The sequence below is a fragment of the Puma concolor genome, chromosome C2 (genome assembly GCF_028749965.1).
Source record: "Puma concolor isolate L17-30 chromosome C2, mPumCon1.1.hap2, whole genome shotgun sequence".
In the NCBI taxonomy this organism is placed as follows: domain Eukaryota; kingdom Metazoa; phylum Chordata; class Mammalia; order Carnivora; family Felidae; genus Puma; species Puma concolor.
Genome location: NC_141675.1, coordinates 152,654,363 through 152,674,340, shown reverse-complemented (window position 1 = coordinate 152,674,340; position 19,978 = coordinate 152,654,363). Strand labels below are relative to the sequence as shown.

The following is a 19,978-nucleotide window of genomic DNA, read 5'->3' as shown; positions in this document are numbered from 1 at the left end:
TTGAGCCCTGAGTTTATCCCCCATGATGTCGTATGGAGAGACTCCCAGTCAGGGCAAAATCAGCAGCGAGAGCTCAGGCGAGACCTTTCCGGGTCACAGATACCCCACCGGGTAGGGGTGCCGGCAGCGAGCAAAGAGAGGGCCGTGGCGTCCATCCAGATGCCCCACCCCCCCTCCCTCCCGTCCCGACCTCAGCTGCTTCCCTTTGACGCCTGTCCTGGTTTCTCTGTTCGAAGAAGAAAAAGAATAAGCAAAGTTTCTCTTTGACACATGAGGGCTATTGAGGGCAGTGATCTAAAAAGTCAAAGTTGTCAAACCAAACAGCAGCTTTTGCAGACCGGATGCTGTCTCTTCCTTGTGCTGCAATATGAAAACAGATCTATGGGATTGATTTTTAAGGAAACTAACCAACCGTGAACAAGGTTAATCCATAAGTGAAGTTGGTACCTCTCCCGTCCTATCCACAGCTATGTTCTTATTCAGATAAATGTTTTCGCAACAAACCGCGTTTCTCCTTTAACCCAGGAGAAAACGTAGTTACCGCAGAGAAAATGCACTGCGGACCCAAAGGCACAGAATGAAAGCCTGGGGAAAGAAAGTGCTGATGAAACTTTTAGAAAGCTTTAAAATCATTGGCTGAAAAAGTAATTTCATACAGTGGTTGATGTGTTTACTGGCAGTATCATTTCCAAATTTCCCCTTGCACTCAGATTCTAGAAGAGTTTTCCTAATGCACTGTTAACTAACGACTGTACCAAGGCATGAGTCATGACGGCCGTCGGAAAGGAAACAACCACGAGCCAAAACTGCAGATGTTACGTGTTGAGGCAGAAACCAGATAAAACGTGTAACACACAGAAAGACGGAGAACATTTCCCCACACTTTTTTTAACCTGGGCATCAAATCAACCCTCAGAATATAATGCACGCATCCTTACCAACCAAAACCAGAATTTTCATTCTTCAGCTCTGAAATTCGAGTAACAATTTAGAGAGTTCACTCAAAATTCTTGCCCCAAATGTAAGGAGAGTACCTGCTAGGAAAGTGCTGGCAGGCACGTAACACATACATCGTTCCGTTCAACTTGAGAACAACCCTATAAATTGCGTATCGTGATCACCATTTCGTCAATGTGGATACTCGGGCTCGATGAATCTGGATAGTATATTTGGTCTACCCAGGCTGCCATAACAGAAGACCAGAGTGCGGGGCGGGGCTGGAGGTTTAAGATCAAGATGCTGGCAGGATTAGTGTCTGGCCGCCTCGCGTGGGTTGGAAGACCTCTCTTCTTGGTTTGCAGATGGCCACCTTCTCATTGTGTCTTCACATGGCCTTTCCTCTGTGTGCACACCCCTGGTGTCTCTTCCTCTTCTTATAGGGACCGCTCCTATCAGGGTGCCTCCCTTATGACTTCATTTAATGTTAGTTATCTCTAAAGGCTCTATCTCCAAATACAGTCACAATGGGAGTTAGATCTTCAGTATAGATTGGGGTGGGGTGGGGGGCACAATTCAGCCCATAACAGCACGCCCAAGAGCCTGCAACGGCTGGGGGGCAGAATCAAGACTGTCTGAATTCAAACATTTCTTTATCCAGCGTGTGCTGGAGGCCACGTGACACCATCTCAGATAAGAGTGGGCAGGCATCCCACGGAGGGGCTGGCTCTTAGAACTTGCTGGTAGGGAGACAGTTTCACAGCAGTAAGCTCTGTCCCGGTGGGAAGGGTGAGGAGGTACCCACACAAGCTAGATGGCAGGGCACAGGAGTCCAGGTCAACCAAAGGCCCACCCAGAGATGCCAAATGAAAATGGCTTCATCTATTCTGGTAATAACTACACGAATGCCGTGTACTGTACACAGTGTGGTTTCCGTGACCCCCAAAGAACCAGAATTTCATTCAACTTTTCTTTTCTTTCCTCCAAACCACCAGCTAACGTCCTGGAGGGCGACTCCATGGACCAGGATGTTGAGAGCCCTGTGGCCATTCACCAGCCAAAGTTGCCTAAGCAGGCCAGGGACGACCTGCCAAGACACATCAGCCGAGACCGGACCAAAAGGAAAATCCAGAGGTACGTGCGGAAAGATGGAAAGTGCAACGTCCATCATGGCAACGTGAGGGAGACCTATCGCTACCTGACCGACATCTTCACCACCTTAGTGGATCTCAAGTGGAGATTCAACCTGTTGATCTTCGTCATGGTTTACACAGTGACTTGGCTCTTTTTTGGGATGATCTGGTGGCTCATCGCATACATCCGAGGAGATATGGACCACATAGAGGACCCCTCGTGGACTCCCTGTGTCACCAACCTCAACGGGTTCGTCTCTGCTTTTTTATTTTCGATAGAGACAGAAACCACCATCGGTTATGGCTACCGGGTCATCACAGACAAGTGCCCAGAGGGAATTATTCTCCTCTTAATTCAATCTGTGCTGGGGTCCATCGTCAATGCATTCATGGTGGGATGCATGTTTGTAAAAATATCACAACCCAAGAAGAGGGCAGAGACCCTGGTTTTTTCCACCCATGCGGTGATCTCCATGCGGGATGGAAAACTGTGCCTGATGTTCCGAGTAGGGGATCTTAGGAATTCCCACATCGTAGAGGCTTCCATCCGAGCCAAGTTGATCAAATCCAAACAGACCTCAGAGGGTGAGTTCATCCCCTTGAACCAAACAGATATCAATGTAGGGTATTACACCGGGGATGACCGTCTATTTCTGGTGTCGCCACTCATCATCAGCCACGAAATCAACCAACAGAGTCCTTTCTGGGAGATCTCCAAAGCCCAGCTGCCCAAAGAGGAGCTAGAAATTGTGGTCATCCTAGAAGGAATGGTGGAGGCTACAGGTAAGACGTGTTCCGTGCTGGGGCATCTGTGGGATCGACGCTCTTTGTGAGCTGGCCCTGACTTATTTATGATGAAATATGAAAAACTGAACCTCCCTCACTATCGATCTCATCCCCTCGTTTCATGACATAGTATATATACCTCTGTGTCCTCTAACCTCGCGTAGCCACCAAGAAGTCTAACCATTTAGCTTTTTAAAAGCTTTTGGAGAATAAACTAATAAGTAATTTTTCGAAAGCACTATGTACTATATTTTAAATTTCCAAGTGTTTCTGTAAGTTAAAATCTCATCTGTCTCTGAAGCACTTTTAAATGGCTCTAAAACATTACCTGATTTAAATACTTGAGGTGATTTAATAGCAAGCCAAGAGGAAAAAGTTTAGCCTTTCAAAGGAAGGCTGACAAATTGCTTTAATAAAAGTGCAATTACACCCCTTCTTTGAGAGCCATTTGCAAGACCCGGGGCCCTGGCTGTTCTTTGATACCAAGTGAAAGCTGGGTGTCTTTCTGTATACTCTACCTGCTGAACCCCCAGCTGATATAATTACTGCAGTAAATAATCCTAACAGGAAAGGGGAAAAAAATTGAAGATCCGTTCATCACAATCCCATTGACCCTTCTGCTGTTAATGGCTGATCATTGACGCGTTCTTGGGAAAACGATCTGTTCTCAAAATAGCGAAATGGTCTGTCTTTATTGAAGTCTTCACTCATATCTGAGTTTGGCACGTGTTATACATCCCAGCAGCAAAGCAGGTCCTGCCTACGTTTATCAGTAACATTGCACAGAATAGAGCCAGACATTCTGACTTAAGCTAAGAATAGCGCCCCACTATAAAGTATAAACCCGAATCCAAATGCATTATTTTCTTTCCTGTTCTTCGGAGTTATCGACAGTAGCCTTAAAATCCTCTTTAGATGTGCAAGCTGCATTTCTGTGCTTTGAAGTCTGCAGCCTGCGGTTCTGGGTTCATTTCTATAATCTGAAAATGCGCGGCCAACAGCCTGGCCCCAGATTCTTTTTCCACCCATAACCTGAGCTCAGTCATCCCTTGAAAGCCGTCGGTCCCATGTTTCTGCTTCCCTGTACCCAACAGCAGGCAAGATCATTACCTCTAACTAACTTCTCTTGGAGCGGTGGAAACTTTCGCCGTCGGTTTTTTAAACGCAGCCAGCAATGAAAATGTGAGTAAAAGTCTTTGCGTGGGGCTCAACGGTAGGACTGTGCTCCTTTCCGTAGAACAAAAGGAACACGGACCAGATTCGAAACTGGCTTTACAGAATAACAAAATAATTCACGTGAAATACTAAGAACCGCACATGTGAACGGGTTATCTGCACCTTGAGCCTGACTCTCCCCGAGTACTCATGAGGCAAGGCTGTGTGGGGGGAGGAGGAAGAAGGGGGGGGGGAGGAGAGAGGGGAGGAAACAATCCAAAGCAGGAGCCCGGTCATTTTCTCGCCGACCAGAAACTTCTCCCACCTCGGCTCAGCACGGGGACTCTGGATCCCCCTAGTGGTGACCAATGCCATACAGCCGCTGGCAGCATAAACCGACCACTCGTGATGTAGCCTTTATATCAGATTCCTCCTTACAAACCCTCCCGGTAGGACATGAGGGAGGGGAGTGGACAAGCCTTCTTATCGTTGCGTCTTTGAGCTCAAGGAGCAAAAGCCACTGAGATGTCCCCTCTGGTGACTGGTGCTAATCAGAGCCGCAAACCGCAGGAGCTCAGCTTCAGGTTCCCTCAGGCCAAAGCCCGATCTTGAGCAAAGTAAATGAATCCAGAATGAGCAAATTATCTTTGTAATGTCCCTGAGTTGGAATTCTCCCTGGGGCAGACTCTGTCTTTCTGATGGCAGCTTGTGATGAGTGAGACTTTCTAAAGGGAAGAACAACGTTTTCTTGGTAATTAACAGTGATACTCCGCCTCTGAACCGTCAGCAGCCTTTCTTCCTGCTTTTCTTAGAGAAAACTTGGTAGTTGCCAGCATAACAAAAATCAAAACACTTATCGCTGCTCCTGGGGAAAGGCAACTGCTCCTAATTTAAAAACATAAAATAAAGTTTTCTAATTTCTGTTATGTGGAGGGAAGAATGTTCTAGAGAGTTCTGGGTTTGTCTGGAAGCTGGATATGTCCTGATCTTTTCCTAACGGGATTCATACAGTTCAATACTTCCAGCACATCTGATCTCTGAAGCTTCAGCAGGATACTTTTTCTGTGTGAATGAAATGCACAAATGGAATTTGTGGGTATTAAACAGACCCGTGAGGGATGGGAAGAATGCTTCAAGGAGTCAAAGCCACAGGAAAAAAAAAATAATAATAAGCGTGAACCAAATGCACACCAAGGAAAACAAATTCACAAGGATCTAATTATTCATTACAGGGCTAGATGGGAAGTCAGGAGCCTTGAAAACGGCAAGCTGACCCAACACGATTTCCGCTTTATTCATGCCTTCTTTCAAAAATGACTTAGTTGACCTCAAACCACTGTCGGTGATCCCAGTTAGCAGGCATCTTCCAAGGATGAGCCCCACGCTGCAACATCACCACAGTGCTTTCCTCCTTTCACACACGTTGTGGGTACACAGTGATTCCAATATGGTGTTTTCTGGAAATCTGAGCTATCCTGCAGTAAGCCGAGTATCCACTGGGTCCTTTGGTCTGCTGAGCGCCCGGGGCCAGAACACGCCAGTTGGTCTTCTGTGGATGCATTATGTTCTCTACTGCAGCCAGCCTGCTTTGCCCCATCACTCAGAGTTAGGCTCGATTTTAGAAAACGAAAAGTAAGCTCCTTGAAGACAGGACGTGATCTTGCCCAACGTTGATGCCCTGCAGGTCCTAGCCCGAGTCCCCCACTCAATAAGTCCCCTAGCCTCATAAAAGACAGACTCGCACCCACCAAAGACAGACCCACATCCTCGGTGGGTGGCTCGCGGCCGGTCCAGCCCAGGGTCAGAGGGATGTGCACCGTGACCTCTCGAGAACCTTTCAGTCATGTGATTCTATTTTTGAAAACGAATCAAACCCTGGAAAATTCTGACACCAGCCACCCAGACATCTGGGAACTGGCCGTGGCTCATCCTGCAAATATATTTTTAAAGGGGGCCCTTTATGTTCCTGACACATGGGCAATTTTGAGATAGTGATGTTTACAAAAGGGTTCACAGCTACGTAAACAAACTTGCTCAGCAGCTGTGGCAAATGTGCTTTAAAATAGTAAAGCGTTCACATAGACTGTTATTTATAGAGGGCAAATTGGCCTGGAGGCTAGATGACAGCTACACAGAGCTGGGCCTCTTGCCAGCCAGCTCCCCACTAGAGCCTCTCTGATTGATGAACTTCCATATTTACCCCCCAACGATTATGCAACTCTGACAAGCAGTCCTTTCCAACACCTCAGCAAATGTGCCTGGTTAGCTGGGATGAATCCCCATTAAGCTTTTTTGTTGTTGTTGTTACAGAAATCATAAAACTTAGACAAGAGTAGACCAAAAAGGATAATTAACTCTCATATACCCATCATTCGATTTCTAGGATTGTCAATTCACAGCCAAACTTGTTCCATTCTAGACCACCACTCCCTAACCGCCCCCCCGGCCTCGGATCTTTTTCTCTACAACTCTTTCCTGTGTGTTTCTAAAAGGCAAGGGCTCGCACATACAACCGGAACACGGTAGTGACACCTAACATACCTAAAATCGTTAGTGATCATTCCTTAAGATCCAATATTCGGGTGTTCCAACTTCTAATTGTCCCACAGATGTCTTTTTTTATTGTTTTCAAAGCTGCTCGTTTGAAGCGGGATCCAAATAGAGGCTAGCACGCTGTGACCGCTTAGGATCTCGTGAAAGCCTCTTAATCCAGGAGCTCCACCTCCGTCTCTTGGGGGGTGTTTTTCTTTCAAGTTTTTCTCAAAGAAGGGAACTTCTGAAAGATTTAAATAATGCACAAAAAACTGGGGAAAGTGGAGGATGGAAGGAAGCCGACTCAGTGGAGGTACACTGACACGGGACCGATGAGGACACAGGGCTGACAGCCCCGCAGCTGCCGGCTGTAGGAGGAGAGGGAGTGGGCATCCTAAACCCGAGAACGCAAACCGGAAGCAGGAAACCGGAAGTGGGGGGCGAATCGGAAGTAGTTGCCGTCTTTCGCCACAGGAAAACTCAGTGCCGTCTCTAGAATAACGTGTAGGCGGAAAGGGTTTTGTCGGTAAATCACGTGACAGATCACAGGATTTTTGAGTTGGAAGGGATCTTCACCAACTCTTATTTTACAGAGGAAGTGGAAGCCTGACTAGTGCCTGGGCCCAGGTCAAATAGCCCCTGGCAGCGTAGGACCTTGAAACCCAGGATGGCCGATGTCACCCAGCCTCCACATCCAGTGCTCTTTGCGTGGTGAATGCTGCTGGTTCATGAGGATTCAAGAGAGAAGTGTGCCCCAAAAAGAAGTGTCAAAGCAGGCTGCCCTCTCTCTTCCCCTCCCATTGGTTCCTCTTTTTCTTTAAGGTTACTCTGTTGGTCTCTACTGTCACCGATTCGCTTTAAAACTCTCGATGCATTCACATGAATTTTTAACAACCATGTATTCCGATGAAATGTGCTGCAAAGAGTTCTGAAATCTAAATTAAGTAAGCAATGTCTACACAAATACCCCTGGAAGAGTATGATGTTCTGTCAGAGCCGATTTCCAAATACCATTTTTCTTTGCTGTGATCAAAATGCCACTTCACTGTAATAGAGGAGACTATGAGATCGCAGATTTTGAAAAGGTGGCATTTCGCAGATAAGATGGTTGAGTGTTAGCACTACAGTACTCTTAAGCTATTTCTGGTAACGATATTTCATACCCATTACATTTTTCAAGTCTTATTTTCTCCTCTTGATAAGTTTCTGCTGATCCCTCCATTGGCAAGTCATTATCTCAGGATTTACCACTTTTCTCTTAGGAGTTACAACCCCAGCTACCCAACCTGGGAAAAGAATTAATTGAAGTGATCTGAAATGTTAAGAACGTGGGTGAAAACCTCTTGGTAAATCTATATAAGGAGGAATGCAAAAAATTTCAAGGACACATGAATTTATTTTTCCTAGGTAGAAATCTACCATTCACCAACATCAAGAAATCCAACTACGCTTTCTTCCGTGAGCGTTAGGTTCAAGTGATTTATTCAGGGCTTCCTTCCAAAATGTCTACCTCGATATGATATATCCCAGGAGTGTCATTGGCTGGCTAAAAACTGATGATAACTGCTTCCCCCAAATATGGTAAACATTTTGTGATCTTCAGCAGTTTGGGAACACTGTGTTCTGATTCATCGCATGTCCTAACAATCTGAGACTGGATACTGTAGACCGCACACAGGGTTTTAAGCTTTTCCACAACTCCTCTAAAAGGAAGAATATCGTAACTCTGTTAAACAGTATCACTTTGTTAAATACACTGGGGAAAGCCGTGTAAGTTGTTTACGCACACACGCACACTGAGCCAAACACCCAGAGGTGCTTCTTCTCCAGTTAAGCACGCCCTTGCTTTTCTGTCCTACACCAGTCCACCTGCAAATTCTGTTTGTTATGCGAATCATTTAGTATGCCTCTTTTCTAAGAGCAATCTCTCTCAGCTACAGCCAAGCTTGTGTTTCTTCAGTCATTTATAGGGTCGGACCATCCTGGGCTCAAGCCACAGTTACGCCATTCACTGGCTTCCTTAGTCTCTCTATGCCTCGAGATTTCTTCCACGCTAACGTTGAAGCAGTAACGGTACCTACCTCACAGGTGATCTTTCGACTTCTGGTTTTGTGAGAGCGGATCATTTCTTTCCCCGTAGACTACACAGGTGAAAGGCCATATAGAACAAAACTTTGCGAGGGTGGGAAGCCTGGCAGTCCAAAGGGCCAATGCTGGAGAGTGGCTCCATTGGTTTTAGGGGCCTTGCCACGGATGCCTCGACAGAATAACAAATGACCCTCTGAAGGCCCTCTGCACAGTCAAAACGGCAAATGGTAACTTAGGATAGCCAGTTCAAGAAATGCATACTCACAACTGAGAGTAAATGCCAGCCTGGCCTCTGCCCCAGTTACTTACCGTGAATTACAAATCGATGGGCTGTGAATTAATGTGGATCACTGGACTCTGAAAAGACTTTGCATTCCTATTGATAGTAACATTTCATCATTATAATTTCTGCCCAAAGTGAACATGAATATAGATTATGCTCAGGTCTTCTAAGGCAACGGCTCCGTGAGGACAAGACCAATAGTCTGCCTCTGAAAACAGTATTTCTGTGTTCCCAGTTCTCCTCCTAGGTTTCCCATAACAACTCTAAGGTATCCGTTGACATCCCAACTTGAAGAATGTAGTTTTGTGCTGGTAACTCAACTAAATTATATTTACTTGCATAATAAGTCCTTAGAGATACTTCTGCCTTAAACTATCGATACGTTTCAACAAAGCAGACAGTCAGTTGACCCCTAAATGACACGGGGGTTAGGGACACTGACCACCCCCCATGCAATTGAAAACCCATGGATAACTTCAACTCCCCAAAACTGAGCTACTGATGGCCTCCTGTTGACCAGAAGCCTGACCAATAACAGTCGACTAACACGTATTTTGTATGGTATATGTGACATATACTATATTCTTATAATAAAGTAAACTAGAAAAAAGGAAATGTTAAGAAAATCACAAGGAAGAGAAAATGTATGTACAGTACCATATTGTCAAACAATCCACGTATGAGGGGACCCGCATAGTTCGGACCTGTGTTTTCAAGGGCCAAATGTAAATAGTAATTTCTGTATAATCAACTTTGTTGTTCTCTATTTATTAAGAAAGAATGATAGAGATACCGTGGCAGTCTGCCCCCTGTAAGTTATGCTTCAGTAGCAAACAACCCTAAGGGCTTAAAACACATGGGTTTAGTTCTCATTCACGTTCCACATAAGTTACAGCTCGGTCCACCTCTGGTTTACTCCAGGATGCCGACCGAAGGAGCAGGCCCTAGGGAGGACGTGTGGTTCTCATGGAGGGGAGAAGAAAGAAATGGCAGGACACCTCACTTCTACTCATCATGTATTAGTCATACCTAGCAAGTCACATGGCAGCGATTGATATCCATGGAATGGGGAAATAGATTTGCTTCACAGGACATGGAACAAGCAAACGAGAACAGAATAATACAATCCACCCCAGATAACCAAGTGGTTTTGAAAACCACCGGTCTGAGTTAAAGTCATTAGTGCTGTTCACCAAATATGTCCGGCTTTCATTCCTGCCAGACACACGTTAGGATCACATCTCCCCGTTCCTGTTGGGCATGGCCCTGTGGTACACATTCCTCCAGAAGTCTACGCATAAGCCATGCATATCGCTCTGGTGGAAAATGCTCCCTTCCGCTCGTACGGTCCCCAGAGCCCACGTCACAGCAGAGCCTCCATCATCCCGGACCAGAGACTGGCTTTGAAGGGAAGACCCTGCCAAGTCGCTCAGATCATATAGTACGACTGAGAGAAAGAGCCTCACGTTGTTGGTTACCATTGGGTTAAGCCACTGAAATGTGAGTTGTTTACTAGGACGGAGAAATCTAGCCTATCTTGTCTGATACAAAATGTCACACAGGGGCGCCTGGGTGGCTCAGTCTGTTGGGCGTCCGACTTCGGCCCAGGTCATGATCTCGCGGTCCGTGAGTTCGAGCCCCGTGTCGGGCTCTGTGCTGACAGCTCAGAGCCTGGAGCCTGTTTCAGATTCTGTGTCTCCCTCTCTCTCTGACCTTCCCCCATTGATGCTCTGTCTCTCTCTGTCTCAAAAATGAATAAACGTTAAAAAAAATTAAAAAAAAAGACCAAAAACCAAAAAACAAAATGTCACACTAACATTTTGACAAATTGGCTGTCGCATTGCTACTGGCTAGTCTAGACTGGCCCTGAAATGAATCGGTAGCTAGCTACTCTGCAGAACCCCCTCTCCCTCCTTTAAGTCCCATCTTCGCAGGGTAAGCCTTTCAGTTCAGACAGGCTGACTTCAAACTCTGCCTCCACGCCCGACTGCCGGCGAAATTGCGCACATCTCCTTCCTTAACTTCACCAAACCTCTTTTTCCATTCTGGAACATGAGAATGTTCCTTAAACCTGCAACATGGCTCCACGAGCTAATACATGTAAGTCATTCATCATGGGACCTGATGCACAGTAAGTGCTCAATAAATTTACAGAGTGCCTCTGTAATTCTGTGACTCACACTATTTTCACCCGTCATTTCTGGAGTGCCTATCAGATGCTGATTACTTTAGTAGGTGCTCTGCACATAGATTATTTTCAACCCTCAAGACAATTCTGAAAGGTAGGTGTCCCCCTCGTTTGACAGATGAGGGGTTGACTCTCGAGTGGGGGGCTAGAGAGCAACTTTCCCAAGATTACCCATCTGGTATGGTGAGAAAGCCAGGATCCAGTCTCAGAAATGCCCACCTCCCCAGTCTGTCTGCCCCACGCCTCTCTGGAGGAGACTTGGTGCACACAGCCACATTTTAAAGGAGTAGTTAGTGATTCAGTGTCACTAGCACACTGACAATTATGGCTCCATGATGTATTCTCCTTTGATTACTTACTGGCTTTCGTTTGCCCATCAGGCTCCCCTTCCCCGACTGTAACCGACGGGAGCAATCTGATCTTCCATAACATTTAGCACTGAGTCTCTTGAAAGGACACTTACTGGCTCATACTCCAGGTTCCGCCCAGCTCAGTGTTATCAGGTGACCATGCCAGCTGATGCTCTGGGCCAACCCCCTCCAAAGCAGCCTCCTGCCATGCCAAGTATAACCCAAAGTGCAGTCAAGCAGCCGGCTCACAAACCCTGAGGGGAGGAAAAAATAATATTTAATATTGAAAGGGAAGGATCAACTTTGACTCTGAGCGCCCTGCCCGAAAGCATGATGATAAAAAGATTTAGGCTTTGACCAGCCTCATTAAACCTTGTTGGGGTTTCCATTTCATTGTGAAATGTCCAACAAGACTCTTTCTGGGGTTTGATGATGGTGATGACGGTTTTTCTCTGGGCACTGAGGTCATCCTTAGAAGGTTTCAAGTAAACGTTTGCTGAGTAAATGGATTTGCTTTTACATTTTCGCAAGCATATTTTACATAGGGTGACTATTAATAGGACTCTGGGAAAGCCGGTGGATGAGAAGGAGTTAATGGGTGATGACATTGGAGGAGCACCCATGGTACAAGCACTGAGGGGACGAGGCTAAAGCTTGAGTCTAAAATGGATTAATGCCCTGTTCACACTGGCCCCAGATTAAGTGTGCTTAATTACAAGTCAGAGAGCTTACAATAGCAGTAAAGTATGAGTCCATTACTTCCTTGAGATCCTTGGTTTTCTATATCGTCTGTCTCACAAAACCAAGTTGGAAAAGTTGTCAAGCTTCCGAGGAACAAAAATGATGCCGGTCCGTGACTCTGGCAGAAGCTCTTAAGAATCCACAAGGTCCAAAAATGGGCGAGAAAGATTTCCAAACACCTCTGAGTCTTTCCAGCATAATTCCTTCGTGTTCACCCAGAGGCACCTCAGCATGTTCAGCCTGGCCTGAAGACCCTGTCGTCAACCCCCACAGCCAGGGAAAGAAAGAGGTCACGCTCATTAAGCCAACAGAAGATGACTATATTTGGGAGGTAGGCAACCTGACTGGCCATGGACAGACCAGGCCAAGAGCAAGGAAGGGCAGGGATCCTTCCAGTACAACTTTGCGGCCTTCACTGCTATGGGGATCTGGCACAGAGTCACCCCCTACGTTTGGTGGATGAATTGACAAAAGCCTCCCCTGCGGCTGGAAATACCCTTCTTGACTTTGAAGAAGCTACCTGAGGATGCCACGAGTTTCCACGTCAACAAAGCAAGGTGTCCTCTATCGCCATATTGAGGGGTAGAACGTCACCGTGGCATTTCTTCCCTTGAGTTCAACCCGATACCCGCTCAACCTGGTGGAAAGGGGGCATCTCGTGAGTAACGAGCATCCGTAATCTGGGAAGGCAGCGGTCCAGCAGACAGACAGAAAAGACATTAGATCAAAATGTGCCGTTGCTTTCACGGCATCCCACATTTGCTGCCCTAGGGTCTGTCCTTAGGATGAAACCAAATCTGTTGATGAATCCAAGGAGTGTGCATTTAAGTTCAAATGCTTAGTCTGTTCATGTTCTCATCCACCAAAATCATGATTTCTACTTCCTCCTCTCTCTTCAATCTCACACGACTTCTTAGACAGCAACCTGGCTTCACACTAGGTTGAGAAAAGAGACGTAATCACAATGGACCAATGGTCCTCACTCGGCCACATCTACCACCCTACCTGGGCCTTTAACCCTGTTTCTTCTTCCCTCCGAGCCCATTCTATCTGGAATCCTGTTGTCTATTTTCCCTCTGAGCCATTTCAGCCAGGCCCTTGGCTTTGATTACCATCTTTTTTTTTTGCTTTGCATGTGACATCAAATTTCTGTCTCTGGCCCCAACCTCTCCCTGACGTTCTAGCTGCCTAGAGATTCAGAAATCTAGCTGCCTCTTGGCATCCCTATTGAGATGCCTAACAAGCCTGTACAACTAATGCGGCCAAAGCGGAAACTAAAGATTCTAGAATCCTCTATTATTTCTTCCCCTCTCCATCTTCCCCATGTCCATAAATGCCATCATCAATCATGCAGTGACTTACATCACAAACTGTAGCAGCATCCTTGATTCATCTCATCCCCTTACCATCTGGAAGTCCTTCCAAAATACGTCTGCGGCCATGGCTACCACCCCAGATCAGGTCGTCGTATTGTGGAGGGAACAGCGTTCAACTGAGTCTCCCTGCTTCACTTGGACCATCCTACAAAACTCCATCTTGCCCATAGCGTCCAGAGTGCTTTTAATAAATGTAAACCAGAGCAAGACATCCCCATGCTTAAAGCGCTCCGACAGATTCCCACAGCGCTTGGAAAATCCAGATTCCTTGCCATGGTCCACAAGGTCCGTCTGGCCCGGCTCCAGCCTGCTTGTCTGCTTTTACCTCTAACCACTTTTCCATCTGACTCACCACGCTGCAACCGTTTGAGCTCTCCATTCTGAGCACAGAGAATCTTCCTCAGGGAGGTCTCCTCCAACCACCCAACAGAAACCAGCTCCAGTCACTGTGCCTCCATCATGCTATGTGGGACGTGTCACCAGCTGACATTCTCTTGTTATGTGTTTATTAACAATCAGAATGGAAGCTCCATGACAGCAGGGCCTTGTCCTGTCTTTGCTAGGCTCCCAGTACCAGGAACAGTGCCTGGACCATAGCAGGCACTGGCTAAATATGTAAGTGTCAGGGTAAACAAATGAAGGAACGAGTAAGATTCCTATATGATCACAAAGTGGTCTCTTAAGCACTAGAGAAAGTCTAGAGTCATTTAAAATTGCCAAAAAAAAAAAAAAAATCCATCTGGCTTGCCTAAAGCCTCTGCCTCCTGACATTGGGAATCACTCCAGGGACAAGCTCCTCAGTCTTCTTCAAGACTCCCTTCTACTCTCTGCCACTGAAAACTTTCAGTGGGTCCCCAGGGCTCTGTCCTGAGCTCTGATCACTTCCTTCTGCACATCCTCCCAGAGCAACCACTCCCTGCCTCTTGGAGTCAACTCCTGTCTGCTCCCTCGTCTGTAGTCCACACTTTGAGGCATCAAACCACCAGTCTCCCAGTAGCCCGGGTCAGAAAGCTGGCTGTCGTCTTACAGTGTGCCTTCCCTTGGGCACTTCAGCTTTCTCACGCCCAACCATTTCCCCAAGTCCTGGACTGCTGCTAGCCCAGAGGGCACCTTTGTGCGAAAGAGGAAAAGCCATCCCTCCTCAAGACACTCTACTGCCATCTGCTGGGAAATTTGTGTAACAAATAAACAAGCTGATACTCAGATGTAATGAGCTGTCCAAGGTACATCCTGCACAACCATATGCGGCAGCCCCAGCTAAGCTGGCCCCTTCCATCTCTTACCCGTCTGTAGCATCCGGAGGAGCTCTCCTTTCCAGCATCTAGGCCACCACACTGGTTCACAGCCCCACTCCCTCGCCCTGGACTATTAACCCGCCTGCACAGGAGTCTTGTTTTGGCAATCCCCCTCCTTACAATTGTCAGAAGAAACTTTGTAACCTACAAATAGCATCTTCTCACTCCCCAGTTCATTCTCAGCAGCTTCCCAGCAGTTGGAGAATAAAGCCCAATCTCCTCTGTATGTCTCAGTCGTGCACCTGCCCAGGTGCTCTGTCACGTCCTCCGCTACATGCACCTGTGGCTGAAATTCCTGACCATGCCACACGTCATTTCGCCGCTGGCCTGCGCATATGCTGTGACATTCTCTCCATCTAGAATATGCTTCTCCATTTTTACCTTTCTGATAACGCCTACTCATCTACCGAATTTCCCTGCAAATGCTGCTTCCCGACATACATGAAACATTAATGACTGCTTGGTTCTCCCTGTCTGCCTCCTCTACGCTTCCACATATTTCCATCACATCTACTGCATTGTGGGTGATTGACCACACGGCTGGGTGCCCCCGGCAGACTTTACATTTTTAGGGATAAATATTGTGCCTCCCCCCCCCCCACCCCGTTCTCAACAACTAGCACAATTTGGCACATGGCAGGTGCTCAGTAAAAGGGATGAATACCTAAATGATTTTTTATTCTTTTATTTTAATTTTTTTTAACAGGTATTTACTTTTGAAAGACAGAGAGACAGAAAGCACAAGCAGGGGAGGGGGAGAGAGAGAGGGCGACACAGGATCTGAAGCAGGCTCCAGGCTCTGAGCTGTCCACACAGAGCCCAACGCGGGGCTCGAACCCACGATCCGTGAGATCATGACCTGAGCTGAAGTCAGAGGCTTAACCGACGGAGCCACCCAGGCACCCCCATACATGATTTTTTTTTTAATCAGGGTCTGGCCTTCCCAAATGTGTCTCAGGCTCTCCAGTACATTTCTTCTTCACCTGGTACCATGTTATCTCAACTCTACCAAGAGCCAAGGGCTACATCTGCCTTCCCTATGAGGCTGTTATATCATTTAATTTAAAAATTAAAGGGGCAGCTGGGTGGCTCAGTCGGTTAAACATCCAGCTTCGGCTCAGGTCGTAATCTCATGGTTCGTGAGTTCGAGCCCCACATCGGGCTCCGTGCCAACAGTGCAGAGCCTGGATGGGACCCCACTTTGAGTTCCCCACCCAACATTCAGCAGGCATCTTATAAACTCCGTCTGATACATAAATGCGGATAGTTTAAGGCAAAGACCCAAAAGGTAAACTTGTCCCAGAATTTGGTCTCATATTGCACAAGGGGCTCCGCCAAGTAGAAATACCCTTGATCCCCTTCTGAAAGTAGGTCTAGTCCAATGGAGACTCTTGGGCTCCCAGAGCAACCGTCCCCCCTGGCTTTCATGTCACCTCGTTCCACACACAGAGCGTTCCCTCTGCGATCGCCTGGTTCCGCTCACGAGCCTCCTCCCCTCTGCCAGGGGAACAGACAAGTGTCTCAGAAGAGCAAAGCATGGGAAAGGCTGGACCCTTTGCCCAAGTTTCCAGTCCATAAGGAAGGATCTCCCTACACAACCCTCGCTCGCCACGGTTATGAAGGGTGAGGGGCGATGCTAAATCAGGACACACCACCGCACCCCTGACACCTCCTAAGAGGCCTTTCTGAAGGCAAAAACTCAGCAGGCAGGGCGTCTTAGGCTGAGGTGTATTCAGTGAGCAGGCAAGGATTTTCCAGAAACTTCCATGTGCGTGGCATGGCACAAAGTTAGAAGAACACAGTCCTGTCCTTAGGGAACTCACATTTTAGAGCAGGGGGTTGGCAAGATGTTTTCTGTTAAAAGGCCAGGTAGTAAATATTTTACACTTTGTGACACCTCTGTCACAATGACTCAACTCTGCTGCCATTGCATGAAAGCAGCCACAGGCAACAAGGCTAAACGTGAGCGTGGCTGTGTCCCAATCAAACTTGATTTATGGACACATAATTTTCAGGTGTCATAAAATATTCCTCTTCAGGGGTTTTTTTCCAGCCATTTAAAAATGTCAAAACCATGTTTAGCTCTCCCGGGCCCTAGCCATCGAGACAGACACAAACAAATCACAGTACGATACAAAGTGGAATCATGGAAGCTAAAGGGAACATTTGAAGTGGGGGTGGGGGGGGTGCGGGGACGGTATCCATGGGCTCTGCTCGGGTGATCCCAGTCGGCACTGCCCTGCAGACCTGCTCCACATCGTCCCCGTCGACCAGAGCGGCAGGCAGGACCCCTCCCTGGGAAAGGAGACGCAGCCACAACCCATGGAAAGATGAAATCAGTCACATCTGCCTCCCCCAGAATGAGAACACAAGAGGGGGCAGAGGCTTCTTGACCTTAGCGAGAGAGCTAAACCTGAACTTCTGTTCAAAAGCAGAGACGCGTCACTCAACGGTACTATTAATAACATCATGCTTTAAAGAAAAAAAGAAAAAAGGACGTGAACGGTTTTGTTTCATGAGGGTGTGTGCCGACTCCCCGTTTCCCTTTTTGCTCGTTCTGTTTTGCTCTGGGTGGAAAGTCCTCCCGCCACTTCAAGTTTTCTGACTCTTCTCAGGGCAACATGCATTTTTTTTGTTAATGTGTATTGTTTTTGAGAGAGAGAAGGTGCAAGCAGGGGAGGCCAGAGCGAGAGGGGGGCAGAGGCGGCAAAGCAAGCTCCACGCCGCCAGACTCACAAACTGTGAGATCGTGACCTGAGCCGAAGTCAGACGCTTAACCGAGTGAGCCACCCAGGCGCCCCGTGGGCAAAATGTATTTTTAATACCATCAGTCCATCTGGAGGATGAAGGTTCTAAAGTCCGTTCCACCCTGAAGGAGACTCTTTTGGTCCAAACTCCACTCTGCCCCCAGCCCGCCCCCCGCTTTCTTTAAGAGATCGAGAGGGGGGCGCCTGGGTGGCGCAGCCGGTTGAGCGTCTGACTTCAGCTCAGGTCACGATCTCACAGTCCATGAGTTCGAGCCCCGCGTCGGGCTCTGTGCTGACAGCTCAGAGTCTGAAACCTGCTTCCGATTCTGTGTCTCCCTCTCTCTCTGACCCTCCCCCGTTCATGCTCTGTCTCTCTCTGTCTCAAAAATAAATACACATTAAAAAAAAATTTTAAGAGATCGAGAGGAACATACATTAATTAGCCATCAACAAAGACCCTCAACCTTTGCTATAAATTACACATCCACACAAGACAACCCTACACGCTATCAGGCAACCCTGAGACACAGTCTGGACAGAAAGGTGTCCTTCTCAATCTAGTCCAAAATGCCTCCGATCGTACAAAAGAGCTTGCTGACGAGACAGCCCACAAGTGAGATCACTCAACCTTTCCAGTGTCACCGACCAACCAAACGTGGCAGGGGTGAAGACCTCACACAGCCTCGCTGGCATGCTGTGGCTGTATTTCTCTCTAACTGCAGGATTTTTGATCAAAATAATTGTACTCATCTCTTGAATCACAGTAGCGTTTAGGAACTTTCCTTGATAAAAAATTGTTTCGCCGGGGCACCGGGATGGCCCCGTCAGTTAAGCATCCAACTCTTGATCTCAGCTCGGGTCATGATCTCATGGTCTTGGGATTGAGCCCCGTGTCGAGCTCTGTGCTGACAGTGCGGAGCCTGCCTGGGATTCTCTCTCTCCCTCTCTCTGCCCCTCGCCCACTCACTCCCTCTCTCTCAAAAATAAATACACTTAAAAAAATTGTTTTCCCTAGAATGGGTGTTCATTGGAAAATACACAGCGGGAAGCCTCGGGTTCTCTCCTGGCTCATATTTATTCTCTGTCTTTCCACACTGCCTTCTGTGGCTCCCTTTCCCCACCAGTCTGAATTCTCCATATGGTTCAAGGTCCAACAGGTGCCACCTCCTCCAAGAAGCCCTCCCATGATGCAGCTGGCCCTGCATTCTCTCCTCTACTCAGGTCCTGTACTATTTCCTATTTTCCTGAGTGCTGTTACCTTCTCCCCAGTAGACTGTGAGCTACACTAATCTTCTGGTCTTCTCTCTCCTTTATCCCTTGGCCCCATGCTGAGCACATGAAGACCACAGTGCCTGTTTGCAACAACTCAGGGACCTGTCAGGGGACCTCTTGGCCTGCCCCTGTGGGTCTGAACCATGCCAAGGGTTCTGCGACAACTGTTGGGACAAGAATTGGTTGTGAGTTCATTTACAGACATTGAACTTAGCTGACCCATTCCTCAGACTGATCCTGTTAGCCATGATCTATCACAAGTCAGGGTAGCAGAAACAGTCTTCCACATTTCACTGCATTTGCTTAATCATCCTCTCTAGATCTGGATGCAGATACCAACACAGGTGTGTGTGTGTGTGTGTGTGTATTGAAGATTCTTTTTAATCATTTGAAAGTCAGCTATACACATGACTCCACTTGACCCCTGTATTCTTCAAGGTATGTTTTGTAAATGTGAAGACAGCGTTAGAAAACCACAGGGTAGGGGGTGCCTGAGTGGCTCAGTTAGATGGGCATCCGACTTTGGCTCAGGTCATGATCTTAGGGCTTGTGAGTTCGAGCCCCACATCGGGCTCTGTGCTACCAGCTCAGAGCCTGAAACCTGCTTCAGATTCTGTGTCACCCCTGCCCCTGCTCGCACACTGTCTCTCTCTCTCTCGAAAAAGAAATAAACATTAAAAAAAAGAAGAAGAAGAAAAGAAAACCACAGCGTAATCATCAAAATCAGAAACTTGATACTGATACAATGCTATTATCTAGCAGACCTGATTCAGAATTTGCCAAGCTTCCAAATAATTTCTCTTGCTAAAATCCCAGATCATACCATGTTGCCAAGTCTTTTCATCTCCTGCAATCTAGCGGAGCTCCTCTGTCTGTGTTTAACTTTCATGACATTAACTTTTTTGAAGAGGGCAAGCCAGTTACTTTGTAAAATGTCCCTCGATTGAGATTTTTTTTTTTCATGTTTCCTCATGACTGTATTCCGTTTATGCAGTTTTGACTAGAATAAACAGCCGTGGTGCTGTGTCCTTCTCGGTCCATCATATCAGGAGGCACATGATGTCGGTTGTTGCTACTTGGGTGATGTTAACTTCAA

General features: G+C 47.2%; 1 protein-coding gene across 2 annotated transcripts in view; it reads left to right on the top strand.

Moving 5' to 3' along the window:
- Window positions 1–19,978, top strand: part of KCNJ6 (potassium inwardly rectifying channel subfamily J member 6) — a 276,710-nt gene that overhangs the window by 191,937 nt on the left and 64,795 nt on the right. For both annotated transcript variants that reach the window (XM_086675967.1, XM_086675968.1), the window contains exon 3: window positions 1,932–2,852. In XM_086675967.1, the coding sequence (XP_086532093.1) occupies window positions 1,932–2,852 (921 nt within the window). The remainder of the gene's footprint in view (window positions 1–1,931; window positions 2,853–19,978) is intronic.